This window comes from Embiotoca jacksoni, unplaced genomic scaffold (assembly GCF_022577435.1).
Source record: "Embiotoca jacksoni isolate LCO1_2020_lvr unplaced genomic scaffold, fEmbJac1.0.p SCAF_22, whole genome shotgun sequence".
NCBI classification, from domain to species: domain Eukaryota; kingdom Metazoa; phylum Chordata; class Actinopteri; family Embiotocidae; genus Embiotoca; species Embiotoca jacksoni.
The window spans coordinates 1,536,132-1,563,536 of record NW_027185363.1 but is presented as its reverse complement, the minus strand read 5'-3'; the positions used below and the strand labels follow the sequence as shown (position 1 = coordinate 1,563,536).

At 40.5% G+C, this 27,405-nt stretch overlaps 2 protein-coding genes across 4 annotated transcripts in view; both read left to right on the top strand.

Moving 5' to 3' along the window:
• The window catches only part of tcf3a (transcription factor 3a), a 28,366-nt gene extending 5,486 nt beyond the window's left edge, over nucleotides 1-22,880 (top strand). The window contains exons 4-20 of one of the 3 annotated variants that reach the window (XM_069157122.1): nucleotides 6,173-6,246; nucleotides 7,367-7,454; nucleotides 8,133-8,173; nucleotides 8,384-8,519; nucleotides 8,959-9,008; nucleotides 10,378-10,477; nucleotides 10,876-11,012; nucleotides 11,135-11,285; nucleotides 12,988-13,046; nucleotides 13,202-13,280; nucleotides 15,757-15,833; nucleotides 15,941-16,114; nucleotides 16,269-16,380; nucleotides 16,510-16,642; nucleotides 19,356-19,597; nucleotides 20,046-20,192; nucleotides 20,308-22,880. In XM_069157122.1, coding sequence (XP_069013223.1) covers nucleotides 6,173-6,246; nucleotides 7,367-7,454; nucleotides 8,133-8,173; nucleotides 8,384-8,519; nucleotides 8,959-9,008; nucleotides 10,378-10,477; nucleotides 10,876-11,012; nucleotides 11,135-11,285; nucleotides 12,988-13,046; nucleotides 13,202-13,280; nucleotides 15,757-15,833; nucleotides 15,941-16,114; nucleotides 16,269-16,380; nucleotides 16,510-16,642; nucleotides 19,356-19,597; nucleotides 20,046-20,185 — 1,793 coding nt within the window. In that variant the 3' untranslated portion in view covers nucleotides 20,186-20,192; nucleotides 20,308-22,880. Of the gene's footprint in view, nucleotides 1-6,172; nucleotides 6,247-7,366; nucleotides 7,455-8,132; nucleotides 8,174-8,383; nucleotides 8,520-8,958; nucleotides 9,009-10,377; nucleotides 10,478-10,875; nucleotides 11,013-11,134; nucleotides 11,286-12,987; nucleotides 13,047-13,201; nucleotides 13,281-15,756; nucleotides 15,834-15,940; nucleotides 16,115-16,268; nucleotides 16,381-16,509; nucleotides 16,643-17,686; nucleotides 17,926-19,355; nucleotides 19,598-20,045; nucleotides 20,193-20,307 lie in introns of all 3 variants that reach the window. The other 2 variants (XM_069157124.1, XM_069157123.1) reach the window with 2 other exon arrangements.
• A 1,363-nt stretch (nucleotides 22,881-24,243) lies between these two features.
• On the top strand, nucleotides 24,244-27,374 carry uqcr11 (ubiquinol-cytochrome c reductase, complex III subunit XI). Its single transcript, XM_069157120.1, has 3 exons — nucleotides 24,244-24,364; nucleotides 25,189-25,319; nucleotides 27,016-27,374. Exons 1-2 carry the CDS (start codon nucleotides 24,315-24,317, stop codon nucleotides 25,307-25,309), a joined length of 171 nt encoding a protein of 56 aa, XP_069013221.1. The 5' UTR covers nucleotides 24,244-24,314; the 3' UTR covers nucleotides 25,310-25,319; nucleotides 27,016-27,374.
• The last annotated feature ends 31 nt before the right edge of the window (nucleotides 27,375-27,405 follow it).

Below are 27,405 nucleotides of genomic sequence, written 5' to 3'. Positions count from 1 at the left end.
CTATTCACTTGAGGGCGACTTAAATGTTCTTTTGTCGTGGCAAGGTGTGTGCTTACAAAAGAGACACGTAGATGTTATCAATCCAACGGCCGCTCATGACATCGTTCTTCCGCTGCCCAGAATATATTCTGTGATTTTTAGTCATCATATTTAGTTTTACAGCAGGAAAAACATACGCATCGAGATCCACTTTTACGCATACGCTCAGTATATTCTCTGTGTATAAAGTCATTACAATTTTAATAGACACTTTTCAGACTCGGAGTGAATAAATGTGTGAGATTTGTGTATTTTGGGTGGAGTATTACTTTAAAGGAGTAATTAAGCATACCTGGGACATCTGGTTATTTATTTTATTTTCATAGGGGTATGACAACATTTGTACCACTTTCATTCTGTGTACTAATGTTGAAGTTAGACCTGGAAGGCAAATAACTTACCTCAGCATCAAGGCTGGAAAAAGCAAAAAACGGCTTTTCAAAGTTCTAAAATATGCCTACCAACACATTGAAAGCTTACTCATGAACAACTTTAATCTTATTTGTTTATTTTGTAACAAATAAAAAATGGAAATGGAATTCATACACTAGTTATACCACATTTTAGATAAATATCTATTAAGATAAAATGATGAAGTGATAACATTTTTATATCCCAATGGTCAAGTTTAATTTAACTGACTGGCCATTATTCAACACCATAACTCAGGATCAGAATGGGAGATTGCGACCATTTTTCACACGTGGTTGGACACTGAATTAGTGGCACACATCTTCGGTGTCCATCTTGAAGCTGCTGGGATTGTATAGGTCTTCTGTGCAGTCGGGTTTATGAAATATGTGAGGCATCCACATTTTAGCATTTGTAGCTGCTTTGCAGCAACATCCAAATTTAAAGCATCGTCTACTGTCATGGGTACAATTTACCGTTTTATCAGAATCAGCTTTATTGGAGAAATTCCTTCAGTCTTCCCTACATACATTATGAGTCTGGACAGACATGGATGTGAACTGCAACTTGACAGGTTGGTGGATCGGTAAACATCAGTGTGACGCAGTGACTTCCTGAAGTCTTGAAGTTGTCAGGTTATCTACCGTCAGCGCAGCTACAGAGACCTATTTTAAAACCTGTGATACCAACACGGTTTGTCAATCCGTGCTGTAGGCAGAAACACTGCCTTAGTCCCTTAGTCTATCTCAAGAAATGGCACATAACTCCCTTCTTTGTCCTTTTCACACTTCTTTATGTTTACAGATCTTCTCAATTCACTGCGTGAAAGAAGTTTATTACCCAAAATGTTAAATATTCCATCTAGCACAAAGCCATACTGTTTTCCTCTGATGCTTTGAAAGTAAAATAGGTCGAAGCAGTGCTGCTAGATATACAGGTAGTATACATGGCGAAAAGAATAATTCCAGAGGAATTTGCATTGCCATTAGTGTCTGCCTGTATGTAGTAAAGGTGGTCATAAAATCGTCTCTGTTTTTCTGGTTACTTAAAGATATGCTGTCATGTGAATTTGGTCCAGTGTCTCCTTTTTTTTGGAGCAGCTGCTACGTGTTTTCGTTAGTCAGTTCGATACCTTTTTTTTTTTCCGAGTATGGTCGAGGTTTTGGGTATGTGGAGGTTTAGCATGCGTGACTGTGGGGAACCTCCCTTTTTAGAGGCTTCAGTCACGATAATATCTCTGCTCTGGTCTTATGTCTATTCAATCCCTTTCTGTCAGTTATTTTTCAGTGCACTTTCATTTTTTGGTCACTGGAAACCGAAAATCCTAAAATGTATTTTTAAGCATGGGTATGGGCAGAAATGCAGAAGGAGAGTAGATACAAAATTTGCATGAAATGTTCCATTTTTCAAACAGATGTGCTAGTGAATCTAAGATACTAGAAGGTGTTCAAATTACAGGCAAGTTTGCTGTTTAAAACTGGAATTATTGGCACATCTTCCTGTTAAAATGTATGTAATTTCCCCTCACGCCAGAAGACATTGAAATGGAGCCGTGCATGTTCGTGAGCACATTGTTTTGTGTTTGATAAGTCTCTGGTGACTCACAGGTTAAAACAGCCAGGCCTGTGTTATTGTACATTGTTCAGTATTTCATTAACAGTGTTCACTCTCTTGAGATTTTATCTGACATCATGCTTTGTGTCTGTGTGACTCACTTTGCCAAGGGAAGGAAGAAGTTGTGTGGACAAATGGCACACTCGGTTATAGGTGCCTGGGGCAGTGTTCCTGTAAAAACGAAGACATGTCTGCAAGTTTAGTCAATGCATGTGCCCGGCTTTCGTTCATGAAGCTTATGACTCAGGCTGGCTGTCTGTTTCCAGTATTTCTTCCTGTGTAATTATAGACTAGCCATGCTTAAAGGGGCGTTGCATGCTGCATGCTGGGAGGAGAAGTGCATTGGGGTTCTCCAGAGAATTTGTCTGATGTTACTCACCCATCTTTTAATTTTCTCTCTCTAGTTCTGATAGTCTGTATGAATATTGCAGTACTCATGGTTTCCTGATGATGTTGGCACTCCTTGTAGAATCAATGAGCATTTGTTCCATTAAAAAAGGTATTTTGTGATTCACAGTTACACAATTAATTGTGATTAAAGTCATGGCCGTCTCTTAAAGCTGTGTAAAAATGTTATTTAGACACGATTGTAATTCTTTCCGCATGTAACATTACATTGTGAACTGCACATTGGACAAGAAGGCAGAAAGAACAATGGGTCTGAATAAGATAAAGCAGTAATCTGGAGAAAAAGTTACACATTATGAAGAACGTAATTAGTTAGAAATAAAGAAACCCTGCTGGAGATGGTGAGGAAGAGGTGTAACAAACATCCAAACTCAGTTTTCAGACAAATGTTTGCTCATATACTGTAGAAAGGGTCACACTCTGTGCTTGGTTACAGATTTAAGGATGATTATAACTTTACAAGTAGGGTAAGGACACATTTCTCCATCACACAAGCAAAACTCATGAAAACAAAGATGTTGGAAATCGGAGGAGAAAACCAGGCAACCTGGTGTGGGACACGTATATGAAGACCTCGCAGTCAATCACCCGTTTCAATTGAGCTACTGCTCAGTGGATTTTTAGGAGTTTTGTGGAACGATGGCATAAAAGATGTCTTGAAAGTTACCAAAACTAACGACACATTGGTGATGTTTGAACCACTGAAGGTTTTAATGATTTCCTAATGGAAACCAAAGAATTTTCTTAATTTCAACAGTGTGTATCAGTGTGGTGGTATATAGCATACAACCTGCATTATAGCACTGTAGCATATGCAAAGGATCATTATTGAGTATGCCGAGGTGATCCAAAACTCGTGTTCATGTTCTCGCGTTTTGTTTTTTTCAGCGTCACGATTTGAATCGATTTTTTTTTCTGTCTACTTGAACAGAAGACAAAACGGAAAAATAATGTGAGTTATTGAAACAATATGCCACGTGTGCAATATCAACAAATGAACAATAACAAAAAGGGAGAATTTGCAAGGATGTCAATATGCATTATTTGTCTTAAGAATTTATCTACAGAAATATATTTACAGTGAATATGTTACAACAAATTAACAGGCTACGTTTCAAATTTTTGTCGAGCAAGAAAGGTCTCCAGTAAGCTCTCTTTTTTACAAAAGCCTGTCGAACAATAGACTAATTGTAAATGAACATTGTTTCCACCTTATCTTGTTTCAAAGGGACAATGCTACATCTGCAGAAGATTTAAGGCTCTATGAGTCATATTCGGTATTGTTGTGTATAACAAACACAGGCTTTTTTTTTTTTTACTGTGTAAATAGGTTCCATGTCTTCCTCGATATGAAATGCCAACGCTTATTTTATTTTCTTCCACTGGTGTCTTGTCTTCTCACATGGGGTGACACTGGAAAATATGACCGCTAAAAGTGGCTGCGTTTTAGCTTTGGGACGGTAGCTAGCATCAGAATCTCGAAGAGACGCTCATTTCTGCTACTCAACTGAATGTTTCTGTATCAGGTGCTGGAACAGATTTGTCTTGCTGCTGCGTTTTGTTCGAATAGACTATTACTAACTTTATACAGCACGTAGGACTCTTCAACATTGGACTTTGCAAAACCAAACCGTGTCCATATCACTGAGGTAATCACCTTTCATTGGTGTTATTTCGTCCTCGTCACTAGCTTCGTCTGCCCGTCTCTCGTGCAAAGAAACGGCAACAGCCTTACTGTCGTAATCACATAGAACTGCTGGCGCTAGCATTTGATTGACAGCAGAAGAAGCCCTCAACTTCATTTTTCGATTGAGGCCTTTTCCACATCCTTCAAAACTCAAACTTATTGGATATAATGCCCAGCCCCTCTTCATATGCATATGCATATGTATGCATGTCTTTTCTTACTATTGTTTTACCCCTATAAAAAGATCAGAATAATGAGCCGCTATATAATCCCTCCATTGAACTTTATTAAATGGGGCTGTCACTGTAATTGGCAGCAATTCTGAATTCCTGTGGAAATTTTCACTCAGTTTTGTTAATCTGCTCATTATCAGATCAGTTAATTAAAAAGAATATGTGAGTTAATTTGCAGTTAATCAAATTAGTCCGCTTAGCCTCTTATTTCGTCATCTGCTTCCCAGGTACCTTAAAAATAATACCATTCCTTAAGGAGTGAATATTTACAACGTACATATTGTTTTCCACATCCATCATTGATTCCACAAAATGTTCTCCCAAAATCATGCAGAACACCTGTTCACCCCCACTGAGTGCCTGGAAAGTGTATTCTTATAGAAGAGGGCATGTGAAAAGTATACTCCACTGTTTATGGAATGGATCACGGTAGTTCACGTTTCTCTTTCTTCTGCCTTTCTACTTGCAATCCTCGCAAAAAGGGGAATATACCATGTGTTCATGTCTTGCTAATTAGCAAGATATTCTGATATGCTGCATGGTTCTGAATACATGCTAATGATGTAGGTGTGTGTGGCAAATTAAACATGCCCAGTTATTGTGATAGCCCCAGAAATTGATTGTCCACTTTGTCTGTTGCCTTGAATTTCATCATACAAAACTGACGCTTTAACAGGCTTATTTATATTTTGAATGTAATATAAGTATTCTACTAATTATCCTTCAGAATGTAATGAACATTTTGTGTCTGGTTAGTTCCCATGTCAAAAAACATACGTCTTATTCACAAAAGTGTCATTCAGTCATGAATACAAAACAAGGAATTGGAGCCTTTTCTTGTCTGCTGATGACTTACAACAGAAACAAATGTTGCAAGCATTTTGTTTATCATCTTTGATTGACATGGAGACTGACAGTCAGCCATAGAGAGGGGACAAGACATTGTCTCCTTCATCTCTTATTCTGCTGGTGTCGCGCGTATAGATCACAGTTGTCACGGCAATCTAGCAGCTCTGTGCTGTGGACCCATCATTCTGTTCTACTGCTGATCCTGTCATGATTCTAGCCCGCCTCACCCCCTCCACCTCCCACCCCACACGCTCCCCCCTTCGCTTTTTAATTAGACAACAAAACAAAAATATGAATATTCATAGAGCTCAGCTTCATTAATATGCACAATTATGCAAATTAGTTCGCAATTAAGCTTCAGCTTTCCCCCAGAGATGCCGTGTTGCAGTACCAGAGGAGATTGAGAAAAAGGGGACGGGCAGGAATTTCTGCTTCACCAATCCTTAAAATCTCTCCTTTTTAAACACATTCACCTCTCTGAGCGCTGCCGTGCTCTGACCAGGGATAACGCGTGTCAGCAATGTGAGATCGAGACCTCGAGTCTTGTGTTAAGGCGAAGGTGTAGCCCAAATGTGAGAGAATGGATGGGCTATGAATGACTGTTGCCATGGAAAATGTAAAGGAGTGGAGTGGGAGAAAGAAGAATGTCGAGGATGATTCTGGGAGCCTCATACTGGGTGTTAATTATTCAAACTTCCTACAGCTCATATCCATGCTATGTGACAGCACTGTCACTATGCTGTCTCTGTGTGAGCTGTGAAGTGAAGCTTTTCAGTCGAGGTTACTTTGAGCTCCCTGAAAAACCTGTATCAAAGCAGGTCATCGTTCTCTCAAGTTAGACACTTCTTGCAAAGCCAAGGCCCATACTTCTGTTAAGAATGTGTTTTACCATTGAGTGGTTAATAGGCCTAACCAAGTTCTCTGTCTGCAGGTATAGATGAGAGGAGTGGGTCCAGTCCCTGGGGACCAGGAGAACAGAACAGTTCATCTTTCAACCAGGGAAGGGTATGGTTTATTCTCACTTACTACATTGGACCTTCCCATATAAATGTTACTCCAAACCTCAAAGTTTGGGTGATTACACGCTTTATACCGCTTTCACACACAAACACAGACACAAACATCTAACATGATAAAGGGGTCAGATTCCTACGCATATTAAATAGGTTTACAGTTACTGGAGCAGCCTAAATTAATGTAACGTAATTGACATTGAAAGTAATTGTTATTTGCAGCCCCAGTAGTCAAAGACATCTTACAGTCTGCAGCAAAACTATGCTGATCTAAGCTAACGTTGAGATTTGGCAATTCATTGGCTAACTTTCTACTGAAATGAAGGACCAATTTCCACCAAATTTTCAGGAAATATTCAAAATAAAAGTTGAATTGCCACACATTCTCATCCACTACTGTGGATGCAAATAGTAAGAGTTGTGCAAATTAATATAAAGAGTTGGTGGGTCATGTGCCAGTAAGCTACTGCAGAAGAAGAGGCCACAATGAGATAACAAAAGGGCACCAGTAAAATCTCAGACATCATAAAACAAGTGGAAAATTTGATGGAAATATTAAAATGCCACCATTTCTTCTTTTTTTTTTTTATCGGTGGAGCAAATGATTAAGTGACAACAAAATCACATGCTTTACTATCTACTTCCATTGCACTTAGTTGCCTTTTGTGTCATATTTCCGGCAAATTGAGAATGCTCATAAAAACAGTTGATGGAAACGAATCAATGGGCCACTCTGACGAGCATATCGTACTTTAAATGTAATTTTCACACATACTTTTACACTTATTTACCATTAGAACCAAATGCAGTGTGATAAATATTTGTATATATGATTTATAGATTTCTATATTAAGCCAGTAGTGATACTAGATTAAGTCTGTAGCTGCCGTTTTTTTTTTTTCCCCCCCAAAAGAGAGCGTGTCAGACTTAAAACCAGGTGTAACACAAGGCCTCGGAGCCCTTCACATTGACCGACTCGCATGAACACACCAGAGTTTATTTTCTTATATAGTGGCGTTGGTGTTTCTATTTGTTAGTTTTTTATATATATATATATATATATATATATATATATATATATATATTTAATGCCTTTTCTTTCTGTCTCTCAGGGTTATGGAGAAGAAGGCATTTACGGGGAACAAGAGGGCATGGCCTCTGCCCCCATATTTGGATCAGGGGTTGTTGGTAAGAATCAAGGTGTTGAAGCAGAGAAACCACAACTTTCACATCGTCTTTTTTTATAAGCCAAAGAGAATCAGGGAAATTTTGGGGCCAGTGTTCCTAATGATGTGACCTAATGATGGGCAAACACGCTGACTCGAACACGTATCAATGGACAGTGTGACTGAATCACAACAATGAGTTGTTTGTTTCAGATGGCAGCCTTTCACAGGTTAGACACTAATGTACCAGTTTAGGGCAAACCATATTTATGGATGAACGGAGCAGGGTAATCAGGGAGGATGTGGAGGAGGGGTTTGTTTGTGTGTTGCAGTTTGTGTGTTCAGCGTGGGAGGAGGAGGAGGAGGGGGGGGGGGTGATGGTGGGGGGGGGGGGGGGGGGGCTAAAGGGCACCCATGCACAAACAAGGCTTCCCCTTGGGACTACAGTGGCCCATAGCTCTCCTCTGTTTAACTGTCAGGGGAAGGGTCAGAGGTTGGGCACAATTCCCTCTGAACCATTCATAATGGGCCAATTTGTTGTATTTTTGCTGTCCACGGCCATAAATTCCACACATCATCATCTCCCCTCACAAAGCAGATGGGAGGTACTCAAATGGAGGAAGGGGGGAATGGCCAGATTGTGATTTAATATTGTCATAAAAGCCCAATTTTCACAATCATAACCTGATTTTATATTCCTTTCTCATAACAGGGAAGGCAGAACGAGGACCTTACTCGTCATTTGGAACACAGGTAAATTTATCTCAAAAATCAAGTGTTCTGCTGCAGTGTCATCTCCTTTCTTGTCATGCTTCTTTTCAGAAATTGTGCCCCCCCCCCCCCCCCCTTTAAAAAAAAAAAAAAAAAAATCAAACAACCCTTATATTACTTAATTTCCTTTAAGTCCTTTGCTACATTAGCTTGTGCTTTTTTCTTCTTTTCTTTTTTTTTACCCTTTTTTAGCCGGGCTTTATGCCCAGTGAGATACCCATGCCCAGACCTGATGCCCTCTCACCGTCTGCCATCAAGTCCAACTCCCAGTTTTATTCCTCCTATGAGGGGAGCAACCCTCGCAGGAGACCCTCACAGGACCCTATAGGTAAGATTGCAGAGGATTGTTTCAGGTACAGCGTTGAACACTCTTAAGGTAAATGTCGTCACAGATTTTATTTTAGAAAAAGCTTTGTTTCTTCTAGGTTATATTTAGGTGTGTGCATGTATCGTTACTCCTCCTGCTGAGGTTTTAAAAAGTGTCTGAAAAATCTCACTTCTTCTTACTCCGAAAGTGAAATCACAGAGTCCTCAGTGTGTAAAGTAATTGAATAACATCAGCCTGATTAGCTTTTGATTAGGCATTAATGAGTAGTTACAAAGACAGATGGATAGATTGGTTCAGCAGGTCTTCTGAAGAAAGGAGGCTGTATAAGCGAACACCTTCATTGCTGATTGTTTAGTCACTTTTGCAATAAGTATTTTTTTTTTTTTTTTTTTCCGTGTAAGCAGGCCTATATGATTTTCCTCTGTCTCGCTCCCTGCAGAATCACAGCCCAAAAAGATCAGGAAGGTGCCCCCTGGCCTGCCATCCTCTGTGAGTACTAACATCCAGAAACGCTCCGGTCGTGCTTTATATCTCAGCCCCTGCATTCATTCCATGGGAGCCCATGTTTTCGTGTTGTACGCCCCTTTTCACATTCCATTTGGCATCTGAAGCCTCTCTTTTTCTTGGCTTGCCGAGCAGTGTAATAGCTGCAGTCCAGGACTTCCAGCTCTTACAGCTGTGCATCTGCACCACCAAAGTAAAAAAAGGAACAGAGGGAATAAGCCACTCATTCACCCAGTCACTCATTTGCAGTATGTATTTATAGTGTGTTGTATTTGTGGGCCCTTTACTTTATGGCCACATTTCTTTCCCTCTGCCAAGTATACTAGTTAGATCACTGAAGAGAATTCATACTGGGGTTTGATGGTTCTTGCTCCTCCTCGGTTTTTTTCCCTCCCACTCTCGCTCTCTGGGCACCCTATTTCCTCATTTTCCCTACCCCCCACCACCCCACCCAACAGCGCCTCCCCCCCCCCCCCCCCCCCACCTTCACCACCACAGCCCTCCCCTTTCTCCCGCTCCCTCCCCCATCCCTCTATCCCAGCTGCCAGTGGAGTTGGCTGCCATCCAGGATTCGGCAGATGGTTCAGTAATTAGGAGTGCATCTCTCCGTTCCCTCTTCTCCTCTCCCTTCTCTTTCCTCTCCTTTTTCTCTGTTTAATCAAATTACAGAAGAAAACTTCAGTCCATTTGGATTTGAGTTTTTCTGACACAGTTTGATACTTGATTTTCATCTAGAATAGTCTTCATTGAGAAAGATGTGGTGGTTCAGAGCATTGGCTCCTTTATACTCATTATAACTTGCACCAAATCCAACCACAGCTTCCATTATGTGGTCTCATCTTACTCTGTTAAAAAGATGGACTTATGTGTTTGTGTAAACCCTTCTCAGCATGTTATTTTTAACAAGTTAAATATAAAAAAAAAAAAACTCTGTATAATGGTAGATAGGGCCCAGCTTAAGCACTGACACTGCATACTGCTCTGTACTGAAGCCTGCAGAAATATCGCTGTCGTCTGTTTATTGAATTAAGTAGTAAAACCTGATGGTAGAAGAAATTCTAACCTGGAATGGAACCATACTATTATGAGCTGTGTTTAATCAGGTATTTATTGCATATATTTTTTTGTTTTTTTTGTTTGGTGTTTTTTAAAACTTTGTACAGTCATGTCCAGGCGCTATGTTTAAAGGAAAAACTTTCTTTGAGCATCTTAAAAGACAAATGCCATGTAAAGATACTGTGTATCATCCGTGCAGCAAGGAAGATACACTGTGAAGCTAGTATACAGTTATGGAGTTTTGGCAGAGTACGTTTTAAAGCACTGAGTGGAAGCTTCGCTCCTTTTTTTTGTGCAGGTTTATGCATCAACCTCAGGAGAGGACTTTAACCGGGACAATGCTTGCTACCCAGCATCCAAACCAGGAAACGTGTACCCACCACCATTCTACATGCAAGGTCGGCTGAAACGAGATTTTCCTTCAAACTCTCCTCTTGCTCATTGTGTTAGGCTGAAAAGTTCACTCTGACTTTTGTTTAATCTATGTCTATTTAAGAGTAAATCACACGCCTGTAGAAACGGTAATTTCCTGGAAAGTTCCTTTACATACTGCACAGCTGGGAGATTAGTTGTCTGTTATTTCTTGTGGAAGTCCAGATGAAGCATAGATGCTGTAGTTGTATGATAGTGAACACCCAGTGGTGGCTGGGTGTTGAATGGTGCATCACGGTTGAATGAAGACATCACAGTAATGTGACATGTCTCATATGTGGCCTTCATTGTCTTTTCATCTCCTGTGGCTGGTTATCCCTCGCCCTTCTTGCTCCCCCCTCCTCCGCTGGATGCCCCCTGACAGAAGGCCTCCACCCGCCCTCCGATCCATGGGGCTCTGCCGGGTCGATGGTTCAGCCTGGTTATTCTGCCACGCTAGGCAACTCCCCCCATCTGAGCCAGCATGGTCCCTTCACTGCCATCAACCCCCAAGACAGACTGGTGAGTTCTGCCCTGACACTTAAGATTTGCTGGTGATATCAACAACAACAATGTTTGACTAATGTTAATGGAGGGCTTCTGTCTGGGTGTCTTTTCAAATCGATGATATTTTTGCCTATCAGAAACGGATGCCACTGCCTCTCTCTCCCCAAAACTACCCCCTGCATGGCAGTGAAGTGAACGGGGCTCATCCTGCTGGCTTCCACTCTGGCTCCAGCAGCTTTGGAGTCCCCAGCCACACCCCCCCCATCACTGGCACAGAAACCATTATGGGTAAATCCTTTTAATGTGTGTTCTTGTCTTTGGCCCTGTTTCCATTTGGCTATTTCAATGCCAACATCTGGCCTGGCCGTGAGCGGATCAAATAGTGGCCAGCTTTAGGCCGAGTGTTTCCACCTTGCATCAACATGCGTCCTGAGTGACAACTTGAGGCCGGATCTCACTTCCACCGCTATTTATGCAAATGACCGCGTAGGCTACGTCACAAAAACATACAAGTAAATAACCACAAGAACAGGAAACCGCACATCAGATCCCCAATGATTCAGGTCAGATTAATTCATTGTTCCAACGCATCTCTGCTGCTGTGGATCAAAGGGGGCGGGGCCTCAACAGCTGTGGGTCTGATGTGGGTCGGAAATTACAGGAGATAAACTACAAGACAAACAGATACATGAGAAGAGGAATTTAAACTACAGGTAGGCCATTTAATGCGCTGTCTGTTACAAATATAGGACTGTGACATATTTCACATTTGTAAATGTCTGAACACTGAAGTTTGTAAGTATTCACAGCCTGAAACGTTCTGCTCCTTAGATTAATTAATTATCAATTAATTATTGATCCACACCGTTTCTCCGCTCCGTCTCTCCCACTGCTATGGATGATGTGTGTCGGAAATAACACGATATTAACTAAAAGAAAAAATTATAAACCCAGAGGAGGTTTTGGAGAAACACGCGTCATGTTTGTTTTAATTCACTAATCAGCTGCTTCATGACGTAGGTTTGCAGTAAATTTCTCCTGCTGGCAGTCGGCTACAATTCAGCTGCTCAGCAGAATAACACAGGACATTAAATAAAAATAAGAGAAGCAGGCAGAGATCAGATCAGGTGAAAGACTGAATGGAGAAGAAAAAAAATCCAAAACTAACGAACCTGCTGTGACGTGACGGTAACTGTCGTGGATTTTCTCTTTATCTAATTCTTAGTGAGAAAATGAAATAAAGGTTCTGACGCCAAATGCCTTTGTCGTCTTTTAATCTTTGCAAAGAGGTATCACGGTCATGCAGAATACATGAGCAGTCTGCAGGTAGTGAGCATGAGAGTGAGACTCCGAGTACAGACAACAAGAGCTTTTTATGAGGGAAGTTCTGCTATCTCTGAGGACTCCCCTGCATGGGAAGAATCCTCCTGTGTCATTTCGGTTGTACTCCCTACCGTCTGAGAGAACATTCGGTATCAGGGTCGAGGTCACTGTGTGTCAAACCATATGCAATAGAGAACAAAGAAAACATTTGTGTCACATAAAGAGTATATGACATCATCTGGGGAATATATGTATCACACGGATAATGCTATGGAGAATTACCATTACAGTAACACAGCGGAGCACTGGGTCAGATACCAACACAGGAAAGTGGAGCTGCTTTTATTTCTATTGATATATTAAGAGTATGTCAGCTGAGTAGGCGGTCTTACAATGCGTCCTCAGGATGGATTGTGTTTCCATTAACAAATGCGTGCCGGCCACCTCCGAATGTGGTCTGAGCAGATCAGGACTCAATGCTTCTTGCTTGTGTTTCCACTTGGACTTTTACTGGCCACTTGATCGTATATGTCTGGATTGAAACAGCCAAAGGGAAACAGGTCCTATGTCAAATGTGGTGCTTATTTTTCATTGCAATATTGTCGCCTAGCTGAGCTGTTATTGAACTGTAATTCAAACTGAAATTGTTTGTGTTCCATTCGTCAAGCCAATCGGAGCTTGAACCCTGGAAGTTCAGGTGATGAGATTGGAAAAGCCCTGGCATCGGTAAGTAGTGATAAAACATATTTCAGGGCAAATATTCTTTTAACTCTTTTACACAAGGCTGTCAATTTTGTATATGATATTCTTTTTGTAGCATAATAAATGTAAGTGAATAGGTTGCATTTCATTATATTAAAAAACAAAAATTCTGTGTCCAGATCTATCCCTCAGACCCAACCTGTAACGCTTTCCCTCCGTCCCCGTCTACTCCCTCTGGCTCTCCTCAGGCTGTATCAGGTGAGTGAGTAAATTTAGTAATTTTCCCTGAGGTCTCCAGGTCAGCTGGTTGTTGTGTACTTATCTTTGTTCAACCCAGGGTCCTGCATGTTCCTGTAAGGAGATGATGAACTCTCTTAAAATTGTATTGTGGTTATTCCGAATAAGCCTGAATGGTTTGGAGTGACAATGTAGCTCCATCTATTGGGTTAAAAGCGGAAGTAAAACTAGATCTTAAATCTCTTGTAATGTGGTGGAAATCTGGAAATGACGAGTCTTGCGTTATTTAGTCACAGCTTTCTGCAGAACGGTTCAGACAATACAGAGTGCAGAGAATCTGTGGGAGTCTGACAGAGTGCAGTGTGTGTCTTGTTATTATAGAGCTAGGGAGGAGACAGCACCTTGCTCAGGCCGGCCTTGAGCTGGTCCGATAACAGGCTGAGGAGGATACAGTCAGCGTCCACACATGTAAGAGGAACAAAGATGTGCTTGTTAGATATAGTGATGAGAACACAGGTATGGTTAGGTTTGTATAGGGACACGGGTAGATACAGTTTTTCCGTTACAGTAAATTCCATCATGAACTGCATAAATGTTATCAGTTAAGTATATTATTTAATACGTTATTTCTGTAACCAAACACTGTGTTGCATTTAAGTTAATGTGGAATAAGCTCAAATACCTACTTCAGTTAGAAACCGTGGCAGGTGTAATCTCACTTCATCAATCATAGAAAAAAGGTTTCTATGATAGAAAGATGGGGGGTTTTTTTGTGGGTTTTTTTGTGTTTTTTTTTTTTTTTTTTTTTTTTTACCTCTGTCAATGAGTTAGAATCTTTTTATTGTGCTGGTACTGTACAAACATGGGAAGGAGATAAGTTTAACATGCAAGTCTATCTTGACATTTAGGTCATCTGAATTGGCAGTAAGTCAGTTGTCAGACATTTCTCACCTATTGGGGTTAAGGTTATTTAAAGAGTTCTTGAATGGGTTTTCTAGCCACGTTTTTATAGAAATTTGTTTCACTTTCTTAAAACCTTCCAGCTGTTTTGAAAATATTTTAACAGTGATACTTTTCTCTGGACATAATGTAAATATAGTGATACAAGTACATCCACTGCTTAAACTTCACTTAGGCACACACGGGAACACGCACCAGCCAAATATAACTTATGAGAGAGGAAGGGAAAATACAGTAAAAATAAAAAGAGGGTGGGGTCACTTCCCTATTTATCTCTGCATGGAGTCCATGTGTGAGCTCATTACACATTTCATACATCAAATACTTCTGCAGCCTAAAGTAATAACTTGGTGAGGATGTAGATTCATACTTTGGACATACAGTTTCATGGCTGCCCTGTCTACATCTTTGGCATTGGTCCACATCACATTACATTAGTTCCACATGTTAAAAATGTCAAATCAATCAAAACCTATTTCATATAGTATTATATTCTAATATATAATATTGCGCAAACATTTACATAATACAAAGTGTTGTACACATTTAAAAAGAAAACTAAACCAAAATGGTATATTCATTCATGACCACTAAGCAGTTCCTTCCACAGTTTATTCCTGTGATTGAAGGGTAGGTTGTTGAAGCATCTTGGAGAACTCGCTATAGTTACTCTTTCTCTTCATGTAATCCCAGACCGTCTCTATGATGTTGAGATCAGGCCTCACCATCTCCATGTTCTTCTTGTCACTGAAGATAGTTCTTTATGACTCTCATGTCGAGTCATTTTCATGCTGTACAAAGAATCTGGGAAAACTCAGACCAAATCCAGAGCTCTATTTACAGAAATGCAGCCTAAACCTGCAAGGAACGTCCTCCATGCTTCACTTCCGCCTGCAGACACTTATCCTTCTATCACTCGTCAGCCCTTTGGCAAACAAACTGCCTTCTGTTAGAGCTAAATATTTCAATTTTTGACTTATCCGTCCAGAACACCTGCTGTTCGCTTGGCATTGTTTCCAGATCTGGGAAATGTTTTTTTTTGGATTTCTGTCTTCTGTAAAGACCACTTCAGACCAGACATCTCCAGACTGTGGGTGGGTGTACCAGAGGTCCCACTGCTTTCTGCCAGTTCTGAGCTGATGGCTGTGCTGCATATCTTTTCATTTCCAAAGGAATTCAGCTTGATGAGCCTTTTGTCTGCTGCACCGTTTCCATTGCTGACTATGGCGTGACCAGTCCTAAGCGTTGCCCGTTTGTTTTTGCTTCTGCCGAAGAGCTTGGACATCACATCTGGCAAAATCTGTTTGTTGAAAAATGTCTGTCTTGGAGACCTTACTAATGCAGGATGACCACCTTGTGTCTTGTTACCATGTCCTCTCTTACTATGATGTAGGAAATTAAACTATCACTTTTTCTCAAACCTCACCAGCTGTTTTTACTTTTGTTTATGTTTTTGGTTTCACCTACATGTTATGAAGTACTGCAAATTTTAGGGCAGATTTTTCTGAATAAATCCTGTGATGTTGTTTTTCTCAAGGCTCTGCATCCCAATGGACTCGGTCCTCTGGCCAGGCCACACCTTCACCTAACTTTCAGGGAGGCATTCAGTCTATGGTGAGTCAGTTTCTCGCTCCTTTTCTGCTTTTATGTTGGAGGTCATGGTGCTACAAACATTTATACATCACCTCGTCTTGCATGCCGTTCTTCTTCATTCCCTGTAGCCGAGTAAAATGGAGGACCGTCTGGACGAAGCCATCAATGTTCTTCAGCGCCACGCCAGCGGCCAGGGGGGTCCGGGACTCGCTGAAATGCACAGTCTGCTCTCGTCTGGCTTAGGGTTACCAGCCGCCTTCAGCAGTGCAGCTCTTGGACTGGCCAGTCGCCTGCCAGGGCTGGTGAGAATTATGAATAGTGGAATAGAAAAGTTACGCAGAAATGACAGAAGGAAGCTTGATGTTTTAAATTCAAGTAAAAGTAAACAGTGAGAGTCAGTGGTATACCCATTTTGCTGCTGTTTTGTCTGTACTGAGATAAATTGTTATCTCAAAGGTGTCCAGTCACCACGAGGACTCTGTTGGTCTGCCCTCTAGTGGAGGACTTTTGCATGGTCACCACGGCCCTGCATCTGGCCAAGCAGGCTCTCAGCCTGAAGGTTTTACAGGTTTGACTTGTTTATTTATTCTGTCAAAAAGAATGACAATACTTGACTGTCTGGTAATACTTTCAGGTTCTTTTTGTGATTTATAAAATGTCAGTTCTCAGAAGGTTTGTGTCTGAACTCTGTGTGTAGGCCGTCCTGGTAACGTCAGTCGTTCCAGTGGTGCTCCAATCAAACGAGAGGAGAAGGAGGACGACGAGAACTGCTCCCTCACAGACAAGTCAGAGGATGAGAAAAAAGACATGAAGGCCAGCCTTCACACAAGGTGTCCAAAATTCTTTTCAACCTTTCATTTATTAATGCATGAGATTTGATTGCATGTAATTCTTGACTGTCATAGTTGTCAGGAAGTAGTTAGTCAGTTTTTCCTCCAGAGGATCCGTCATCTCTTTGCAGGTCCTGAATGCAGTCAGTACATTCTCTCTGTCTTTAAACATAATAGATGTCGCTGATCAGGAATAAATCTAAAAACTGCTTCAGATGTTTATTTACAAACCAATTGTTGTCATAGCTCCAACAATGTCCGTTAAACTTCAGTCATTTGTGCCTCAAAGTTTTGTTTGATAAGGAATGTATTTGGCTTTAACTTTTGAGTCATATTTCTAAAACTTAAAGTAAATTTAAGTGAAAACATTTTCACAATAAATGCAGCAATTGTTATTTCATTTGAATCTTATTTTATTAACATGACACTTTTGTGATTTTATAATTATTTAGATATATACTGAACCAGCAGATTTGAGATATCGTCCATTACAGTCCATGAGTATTGCCTCATTTTCTTATCAAATATTTGAAAAACCTGATTAAATGTTTGAAATACTTCCCTCACACACGCTCTCTGCATGAACAGAAAACCAATAAGTGCATTTGCTGAATTTCTAAATCTCCTTTTATTGGATTGTTAAACAACTGATCGTTGATTGTAGCTGTCATTTACCTAATGAAAGTAAAAGATGAAGAAGTGACATAACAAAGTAACCATATCACCTTAAACCATTTTAATTACACATTTGGACTATGCTGCCGTTCAAAAAAAAACAACTACATCTCATGGAAAGCTTTTACTTTTTAATCCCTAATCACGTTAATGTACCTAATCACCGGGGGTCATCAGTAACAGGAGACACTTTCAGCTGCTGTTGGTTCCTGTGTCGGTTCCCTGATCGTTTCTGACACCGTTTGGTTAAAAAAGTAGTTTGCAGCAGTGTTTGTAATTCGCTCAAAATTGCTCTGGAATATTGACTATTAACTAGTGCAACAAGTGAATTGTACCCATACTTTTGTTTCCTTCCTTCCTCATCACTAGTCTGGATGATGAGGATGACGATGAAGATCTACCAGTGGAGATTAAGGCTGAGCGGGAGAAAGTGCGGAGGATGGCAAACAACACCCGCGAGCGGCTTCGTGTGCGGGACATCAATGAGGCTTTTAAGGAGCTGGGCCGCATGTGTCAGCTCCATATGAGCAATGAGAAACAACAAACCAAATTGATCGTACTGCAACAGGCCGTAAACGTTATACTCAACCTGGAGCAGCAAGTCAGAGGTCAGTGGGTGTCCAGGGAGGAAGGAAGTGGAGGGGAAGGGCCTCGTTACAACAAAAAAAAAACTTCCACACAGCTTCACTCTCCTGCCTCTGTCATGTCCTGCTATTCTGATAATAAATCCATCTGGATCACTTGGTTAATTAATTGTTGTAGTTTGTTTTACGCTACCAACAGAGTTAAAGAAAAGTACAACTGCATAATATGAGTGCAAAAAAAAGTAAGGACATGGGATTAGGAAAAGCTGTGTGACTGTTTTTAAGACATGCCCATTGTCCAGTTCATCTTGAAACGTTTTCGTTCTCTGGCAACACATACAGGACTGCTGTTTGTTCTAATGCACTATGTGTTGCCTCGCTGACAGCTGGATGCCTGTTTCCACTGTGAAAATGCTTACATGTCTGTCTGCCTCACCTTTGAACTGGATTAACACCTTTTTGTTTACTCATTTGCTTTTTTTCACCGTTGCCTCATTATGCTATTATGTAACTACGAAGTCATTTTGATTTCCGATAAATTATTTCAGCATTTTGAAGTCTGTTTCATAACCTTGTGCTCATAGTATCTTTATAGCATGAAAGCAGGGCTGTCTTCTCCTTTGTTGTGGTGTCTTTGTGCTGCATGTTCCAGCCTTTCAATCATCAACCCTTTAATTTCGCTGCCCTGTATTCAAGAGAACCTTTCCATTTTGCCGTTCACTCCACTGTCCTCTTTCATTTTCCTTTTACAGATGGCAACAGCGACCTCCTCTTCCTCACATTCAGATAAATACATCTCGTACTGCTGATGTATTTAACATGATGCCTTCACTCTTTCCCGTTAGCTTTTTCTCTGTGCCTCTTTCTATGTACCGCATTTGGCAGAGGGTGTTGCTTCCTCTCTCTCCCTTTCTGTCTCACTTGTCATAACTTCTCTCATTCTGCTGGACAGTCATCATTATCCCTTCAACTTCCATCCTGGACCCAAATGACCAAATAAAAAGTTTTGTTGGAAAGTTAGACTTAATGACAAACTTTTTAGCTCGCGTCAACTCTCGTATCTTGATCGAGTCTTGGCTTGAAATCCCTCAACGTCGAGCTTCCTCAATTCGCATCATTTCAAATTTGACTGAACGCGAATACGTCCATATTACAGTAACTTATTTACAATTTTAAATTTCCACTCGTGCGCTCACTCTCCTGCGACACAGCCCCGCTTCACTGAGATCTTCAGTAGCAATTCCACTGGTCTCTCGTCAGGCAAAGAGCTTGAAGTTATGATAAAATAGAAGATCAAATATTTCCCTAAAGTAGAACAAGGACACCTAAAGGGACAAATGCTCGTTTAAATGCACATGATAGGTTTAAACTGCATTTTTAGTGATCTTAGGTTCAGTGAGGGTTGTGATTTGGGTTTGTTAACCAGCCCCTCCAACCCCCGCCTCTCCTCCTAGCTGCAGCCTTGTCTCGGTGACCGACGAGAACCTGACTGCCGAGGAGAAGGAGCAGAGGGAGCGTGAGCGCCGTCAAGCGAACAACGCTAGGGAGAGAGTGCGCGTTCGCGACATAAACGAGGCCTTCAGAGAGCTGGGCAGGATGTGTCAGGTCCACCTGCAGAGCGACAAGGCCCAGACCAAGCTGATCATCCTGCAGCAGGCAGTCCAGATCATACAGGGCCTGGAGAAGGAGGTGCGAGGTAGGTCAGCCAATTCAAGACGGTGCGACCCACATAGACAACCAGCCATCTCTTACCACAGCTCGAATTAAGTATCTCACCACAGGAAAATCTCTTCTTTACGTTTTTTTTTCTCCGATTTGACTGTGTTGCATCCATTTTGGCTCTTTTGCCTGTAAGAGTAAAGAAAGGAGAAGAAGGGGGGAACATTTGAGGAAGTGCATCCCTGCTTCTCTGCCAAACACCTGCAGTTCTCACCCTGCTTTTCATTCTCCTGTCTTGCTTTTCCCCGTTTGTTTGTTAGTTTGTTTGTTTGTTTTGTTCTGTTCCGTTCCGTTCCGTTCCGTTCCTCTTTTCAACATCGTATATGTTCATAACTCGGGATAAGGATTTCTTTAGGTCTAAAAGCCGGAAAAGTTTTTGCTTGTTGGCGTTTTTAATGAATGCGTGTGTCATTTCTTTTTCGAAGAGCGTAATTTGAACCCAAAGGCTGCCTGCCTCAAGAGGAGAGAGGAGGAGAAAGTGTCCGGCGTGGACCCCCAGATGCAGCTCGGTGGGGGTCACCCTGGTCTCGGAGGTGATGGACACAACCCTGTGGGCCATATGTAATTCTCAGGTCAGTGTACAGAATCTCTGCAGGGGTATTTGGGATTGCTGGAGGATTTAAACGATCAACATTTGAATCATATTTTGTTGGAAAATGTTTATTATTTTTCTCCTTTCTCCTCCAGTTCCTGTTGATTGTACAGCCCTTCGAACACGTGGCCTTAATCTATCATTGTCATGCATCTCAGTGTGTGTTCATCAACTTTTGGAAAACACACACGCACACACCTCATTACTGACAAAGCAGGTGGCCACATTCCTGACGATGGATACAAGTATAACAAGCACACTGATACAAAAAGAGAAGTTTCATTGATCTTGACGTGACAGTACCTTGAACTGAGGACGCTGGTTTGGAGACTCTTACGATCATGTTTTTGTAAGACTTTGGTAAAATTGCTTTACATGTTGGGAGCAAAACTTGTTTGGATCAAATAACACTTTTGGATCAACTGCTCGTGTGAGCAAAGTTCGTATTTGTATCGTTGGATAATAATTGGCATTCCCATCAGATAAGGAGGTCTTACGTTTTTCACAAGCAAAGAGGGAGGATTTAAATCTTTAGTGAACAAATCCATGTTTTAATCATGCCTGAATAGTGTTTGGTCAGATGAGAATCATGATCATCCTCTCTTGTGGTGACTGAATTACAGAGGTAGGCTCGAAGACATCCAGCCACTGACTGAACAAGCAGAGAGCTGACTCTTTTTCTTTCTTTTTTTTTTTTGATATGCTGGTAATTCAGGCTGTATTTCTTAAATTTATTGTAACGGCTGAATTGATGCCACAGTCACTGACTCACACACACGCAGTGGTTTAATTTAGCTTCATTTGAATCGTGGATCCCAGAGTCGTACCTCTTCCCAGTCCTGTACATCTGTTGTTGTCACTGCCATGCAAGTGGAATGGAAAGACTGCCGGAGAGAGACCCAACACGGACACAAACACAAGTGTGATGTTGAATCAAATGTGCACACCGACATCCCAACCCTCCCTCTGTGAGGCTGCCGTTGGACTCGAGCGTCCTTCACCATTGTTGAAGTCAGTCGCTGAGCGTCAGCCTGCCCACATCGAGTCATGCATAAAGATGCTGTTACAGCAAGGTGAACTTACTAATCGTAAGTCTCAAAACAATTTGTTTTGTGGTCAATCTCATTTCGCTAGAAGACAGAATTAACTGAGTATTGAAAGGGATCATGAGTGTTACTGCTACCTTAGAGAATTGTGCTCTGTTGCCATTGACTGACTTGTTTTGGTTGCTCTGTGTTGAACGTTTGGTGTTTTTATTGATTACCCCCCCCCCCCTCCCTTCCCCTCCCCACTCCCCCACCCCTTTTGAACAACTGCGGCGCCCGTTATAAGGATCTTCCTTTTGTAGAATTGATTAATCATTGGTTTATTTTTTTTTTATTCTTATTATTTTATTTTGTACTTTGTAACATAGTTGTAAGAGTTTCGTTTTTATCATTTGGAATGCTTTTTTCTTTTTGTTTACAGTGTAAGACGACACAATTTAGATTCCAGGAACAAAGTGAGGTGTTTTATTTGGTGCCAGGTGCTTCAAAATGTTAGAAATGACAAAATTAACTGGCTGTAACATCATATGTTGTGATATTGGTCTTCTTTTTTTTTTTTTAATCCAACTCAAACCTGTCAGGCCACTTGTGATTGCATTGTTCTGGTGTTTGTGACCGTTCATCTTAAAATTAAATCTTTTTTCTTTAGAGCACCCCCCCCCCACCTCTCCTTCCCTGGTGTCCAGCTCCCCGATGGGCTTGTTGATTAGTTTGAGGAAGGAGCAGAAGGGGCGGTCTGCACAATCTGCAACACAACTCGCTGTTTCATTATGATATGAAGCATCAAACAAATCAATAAGGGTGGCTTTGGTCATTTTCCTGACTTTGGGAATTTTGATAATGGTTACTCACCAGTGCCTGAATACTTCTCTGCTACATGGTGGACGATGTTGCATTCATGGGTTTATAGGTTGTACCTTTTTTTTTTTTATTATTATTATTATACAGATGTATAAAACCATGTATATTTCAGTGACATCTGTCAGCATCTCAGAACATCTAAATGAAGAATTACACTGTGTTACGCCGGCCGCTTCAGTGTGTGTGTGTGTGTGTCATGAGATGTAAGTTGACTAATAACCTGGTCTACAACTTTGATGCTGAAAACTGTACTTAAAATTTTTCATCTTTTATGTTTGTTAAATATAATTTTGTCCTAGACTGGCATGTGCATTGATATGTATGTACAGCTGTATGATATGTCCTTATCAGCTTTGTCTTTGTAAGCTGATACTGATATGTAACAGTATTTGTCATTTGCCCCATGGACAAGCCCCTAATATAGTTTTCTTTGTCAGTTACTCTCACTTTTCCCCAGAAAAAATATGGTCTCTTTGTGATCTGAAAAATCTCTACTGAAGACTTGTACCTTCATGATATGTCTGCAGTAACCTAGTATCAAAACATGCACCTGATCTTGTTTAACTGGCCCTTTCTGTCCTCCACAACAGACGACCTGCTACATGTTTGGGGACAACATCTATGTAGGCTATGTCCTCAAAGTGCCTCCAGTTTCCTATTTTTTATATATAAAGTAGATATTGAGAACTGTTGTGTATATAACAGTAATGTAGCAATAAATGTGCCATTTTTAATAACAAAACTAGCCTTTTTATTGTCTTTTTTTAAACCATAATTATTTTTTTTTTTAAATTTTTACAGGATAAATCAGGATCCACTTGATCTGTCCTGCAGCCATGCTCGAAGATGTGCTAACATATTCTGAATAATAATGTGTATGATATGGGTTCCGAGTAAAATAAATTAATTACATTCTTAGAAACTCTTAAAATCAACACCACCTCCCTCCTTTAAAATAAAGGATCTAAGAATATGCAACTGTTTTAAATTTCAAAACTTTACTGGATATAAGAAGTCTCTTGACATTCTCAGTGTTTGTGCAATGCAGGCTTTTAGTTTCCACGCAGCATTGTGTAGACTTACGTTTTTTTTTTTTTATTGAACCAGGGAGGGCTTTAAATCAAGTTGTGAAGTCAAGAAAATCCTGCTTCAGATTTTATGTGTAGTCAGAAACGTCTCAATTTCAGCAAAAATAATTAGTAAAACTTAATTTTAGCATCAAATTGCTGCGCATGAGTCGTTCTGAACAGCGAAGCTCAAACATGCATACAGTGACGACTGGGAGACAATGTTTGAGTTGAGGGAACTTCATATTTTTGAGCTCACACAACTTGCACAGATCAAGCACGAAGAGGTGATTTCAAAGACAGGCCAGCAGTATATTAACTACAGCTTGATTAGTCCACTAGGGGGCAGACGTAAGCCGCATTGTCGCCTCCTTATGTCCATAAGGTAGCACTTAAAAAAAAACACTTTTGTTAAAACAACTCCCAGGAACAAATGAATAATGTCTGGCCTCCAATTTGCTGTGCACAAATTGGTATGTGCAATTTAAATAAAGACCCGTCAATAAAAAAGATTGGCATGGTTCCTATAATGGCAGTAAGCGCTGGATGAAAAACCTTGTAAAAATGTATCTTTGACATTTAAATTAGATAGATAGATAGTTACTTTATTAAACCCACAACGGGAAAAAATTTTTTTTCGCTACAGCAGCATTATAGGTACAGGAAAGCAATAAAACAACAGTAAAAATATTAAATATAAAAATGCACAGTATATACAATAAAATTGAATAGAATAATTAAATTAAAACTAACTAAACAATAGTGCAAGGATTTAAACCAACAGTTGGTTTTCTGTTTTCTTGTTTGTTTAAATGCTTAAACTCATCAACATCAATCATTTATGCGACTCGTGCATCATTTTTGAAATGGCTTCCTGGCACCGTTTTCTTTTTTGGGGAAAAAAAAAAAAAAAAAAGAAGCTCCAACACCTCCTCCTGCAATAATGCTGCGAGTCCCTCCCTGATCTTTGTTTCAATTTTTTATTTTTTTTTATTGTTGTGATGGGTTCATATTTTTAGAGTAACCGGAAGTACTCTGTGCACATGCGCAATAGGTGTAGTCCGCAAACGAAACTCGGAAGTTGTTCTGTCTTTAAAAGAGACGTCAGGAGGACACATCTTCACCAAAATGATCAGCAAAGTGATCGGTCAGAAGTATGTGGCTATTGCAAAATCATGGTAAGACGTTTTTTTTTTTCTGTGTCGTATTTTTTGGTTGAAAATGGAAAGAAATCAGACTTTTTGGTTGAAAGATCAGTGATGTGTCCTTAGCTCACGTTAGCTGTTAGCCGAGCCGAGGTCATTGCTGTGGGGACATGCTGCCTGTCAGATGAACTCTGGACTGAAGACGGTTTTTATGTACTAAAGTGTGTGTGTGTTAATCCTTCCCTTTAGTAACTCTTATTTTCCTCCTGGTCTCGAAGCAAAACTGTGAATTTCCTACTGAAATCACAGTTTGAATAGATGTAAAACAACCAGCTGAGTAACTCGTCTCACTGACAGGATTTTGTCTTCACGATCGATAAGACGTGAAGAATCATTATTCCAGCTGTAATTCAGGCAACAAGAGCTGTAATGTCAATGAAAGGTTTGACCATTTTAACTGATGATGAATGGAAAACGACAAAACGACCCTTCACGTTTGGAAGTTGTAAAACGAATCTGCAAAAAAAAAAAAAAAAACCTTCATGGTTTCACACAAGATACCAAAAAAAAAAAACCTCCACAATCACAGTTTTACAGTGCTAATATTTCCCATGCATAACTGAAGTTGGTTTAGCACTTCTCTCTTGCACTGGTCCACAGGTACTTAAAGTTAGCTGCTTGATTATTTAAACTAGTAAATATCCTGCTGACAGAACAGCAAGAAAACATCTCCCCTGGTCAGCTTTGAGTTATCGTACAGTTGCTTGATTTAGGTTGTAAATGTCTCGGGCCAGATTCATCCAGACAATAAATGAAAGACAAATGGACAGATCTTGACTGTTTTCTTCGCTCCACAGGATCCCCACCATGGCCATATGGGGCACAACGGGAGGCGTAGCTCTGGTCTACGTCACAGACTGGAGAGTGATTTTGGATTATGTTCCCTACATCAACGGCAAATTCAAGAAGGACGAATAATCGCAGTCAGGTTAGTCGGATGAAAGGCAAAGCCACGCAACACCATAACCGTACAGCTGCGCACGGCATGAACACGTTTTTCTTGTTTCGGCTTATTTTAGTGTCTTTTTTGTTGTTGTTGTTGTTGTTGTTTTTTTAAGTGAGAGACCAGAAACAAGCTTGAGACAACAATCTGTTGTACAAATGTAATATGGGACGACTCGGCTCCCGTCTTTACATCTACATTGGCCTTCAAGTTATTTGAATTGACTCGCATTTCTGGTATGCTGTGGTTTCTTAACGTAAGATGCTTTGTACTCATGTATATCTGTAAGTACAGACACACAACCTGCTGATCACAGAGTGTTTCAGAGATGTTTATGACATTGTTGATGCAGGACCATATGTCAGGGCAACCCTTTGCTCTCATACTCCGGGTTGGTTAAATCAAGCTTTCTAATTCATTGATTATTCCTGACATGTCCCCTCTGACACATTCACAGGGCTGATGTGATTTTTAAAAAGGCACACGGCTTTCTACCTGCAAATGGATGTGTAGACCAGTTGTTGGTTTTGCTGTTCACGCTGTCACCATAGATTCAATATTTCTTGGGCATAGGTCGTTTTTTTTTTTTTTTATTGCTTACCAGCATGGCAACACTGCAAAATTACACCAAAGAGCAGCACTCTCACACAGGCTGTCTAAATATTGGAAACGGGCGCAGACCTCCTCTTAGAGTCGACGGGCACCAGTGGGTGAAGCTTCGGCCCGTTTCAGAATTAGAAACCTACTAACAAGTATGTCAGTGTAGCATAACCGTTCATCTAATAGAAAACTACATTCATATTAAAAAAAAAACAACTATCAAACAGACATTTTAGCATTGTGACACATTCCTTTAATTCAATGAACATGGGCAGTATAGTTTGTTGTGCAACATCAAGCTTTTCTATTTTAACAAACGCTGTATGTTGAAGTTTTTTTTTTTTCCTCACATTTGAACTGTAAGTGGGTCATGTGTAGGTTTGTTGCAAGTTTTGTTTTCCCGTATTTGCTTGTTGTAATGATACCAAGATGGTAACTAAATGTACAAAGACCTTTGGACACAGTGTTGTTGAGTAGATCATTCCCGCTCATTCACATTAGGTTTTTACCCAGTGGTGTGCAAACACTGATTGATCTGGGCATTGAAAACAGTACTGAACATCTGAAGGAGCTCATTATGCTCAGTCACTTTAAAATGGTGATGATCGGAAGATTCTCTGGTCTGACAGCGAAATAAAGTATGTTTGCCTGAATGTCGAGTTTATCTCATCACCTGACTAATACTGTGTCTTTGGTGGCGACACACTCGGGGAACACTTCCAATTAGCAGGGACAAGGAAATCCAGGGACAGTAAGCCGGAGATATTAGATGTGTCAGGAGACCAGAATGAAGAAGCATAGCGTGTTTTAAAACCACATGTAGCAGCTTGTAATGAGGCGGTCTGAATAATTTAACCACTGGAAATATCAAATGTTTAGACTTTTGTATAATCCACATATATTTGAGCAAGGCCATGAACAGTGTTGGATGTTGATTTAATTTTTCTGTGCGCTTTTAGACCCCAAAAGAGTAAGTGAAATGTTTAATTCTTCTGAACATGCCACCACTGAATACACTAACCATCCAGCTCTGATCTTGATCTTTCTGTACAACATGACAACTTTTTCTTTCCCCTGTCAGGTCGCTGCTGTTTTGTACACGAAGACCTGCATAATGGACATGAACTGCTGCGGCCGGTATCCTCGCGCTGTGGTCCAACTGTATGTCATGCCACAGGAGCCCATCATCCTAATCCAGCAGCTCAGTCAACATTGAACTGTTCACCACTAACATCCACTGAAATGCACTGGAGTTTGACATTTCAACGTTCATCCGACAGTGAAAACCGGAATGGATGAAAAAGAAAACAGATGATCCAATGTTTCCTTTTCCTTCTCGGTTTGAGGACGTGTATTTATTTGAATCATCTGTGTTCTGTGGGTCAAATTTGATTCTTGGTTCTGTTTTGAAGAGAAGTAAAGTATGTGTGATTTATCCTGTGTTATGGTTGTGTGCAATTATTTTTCTTGC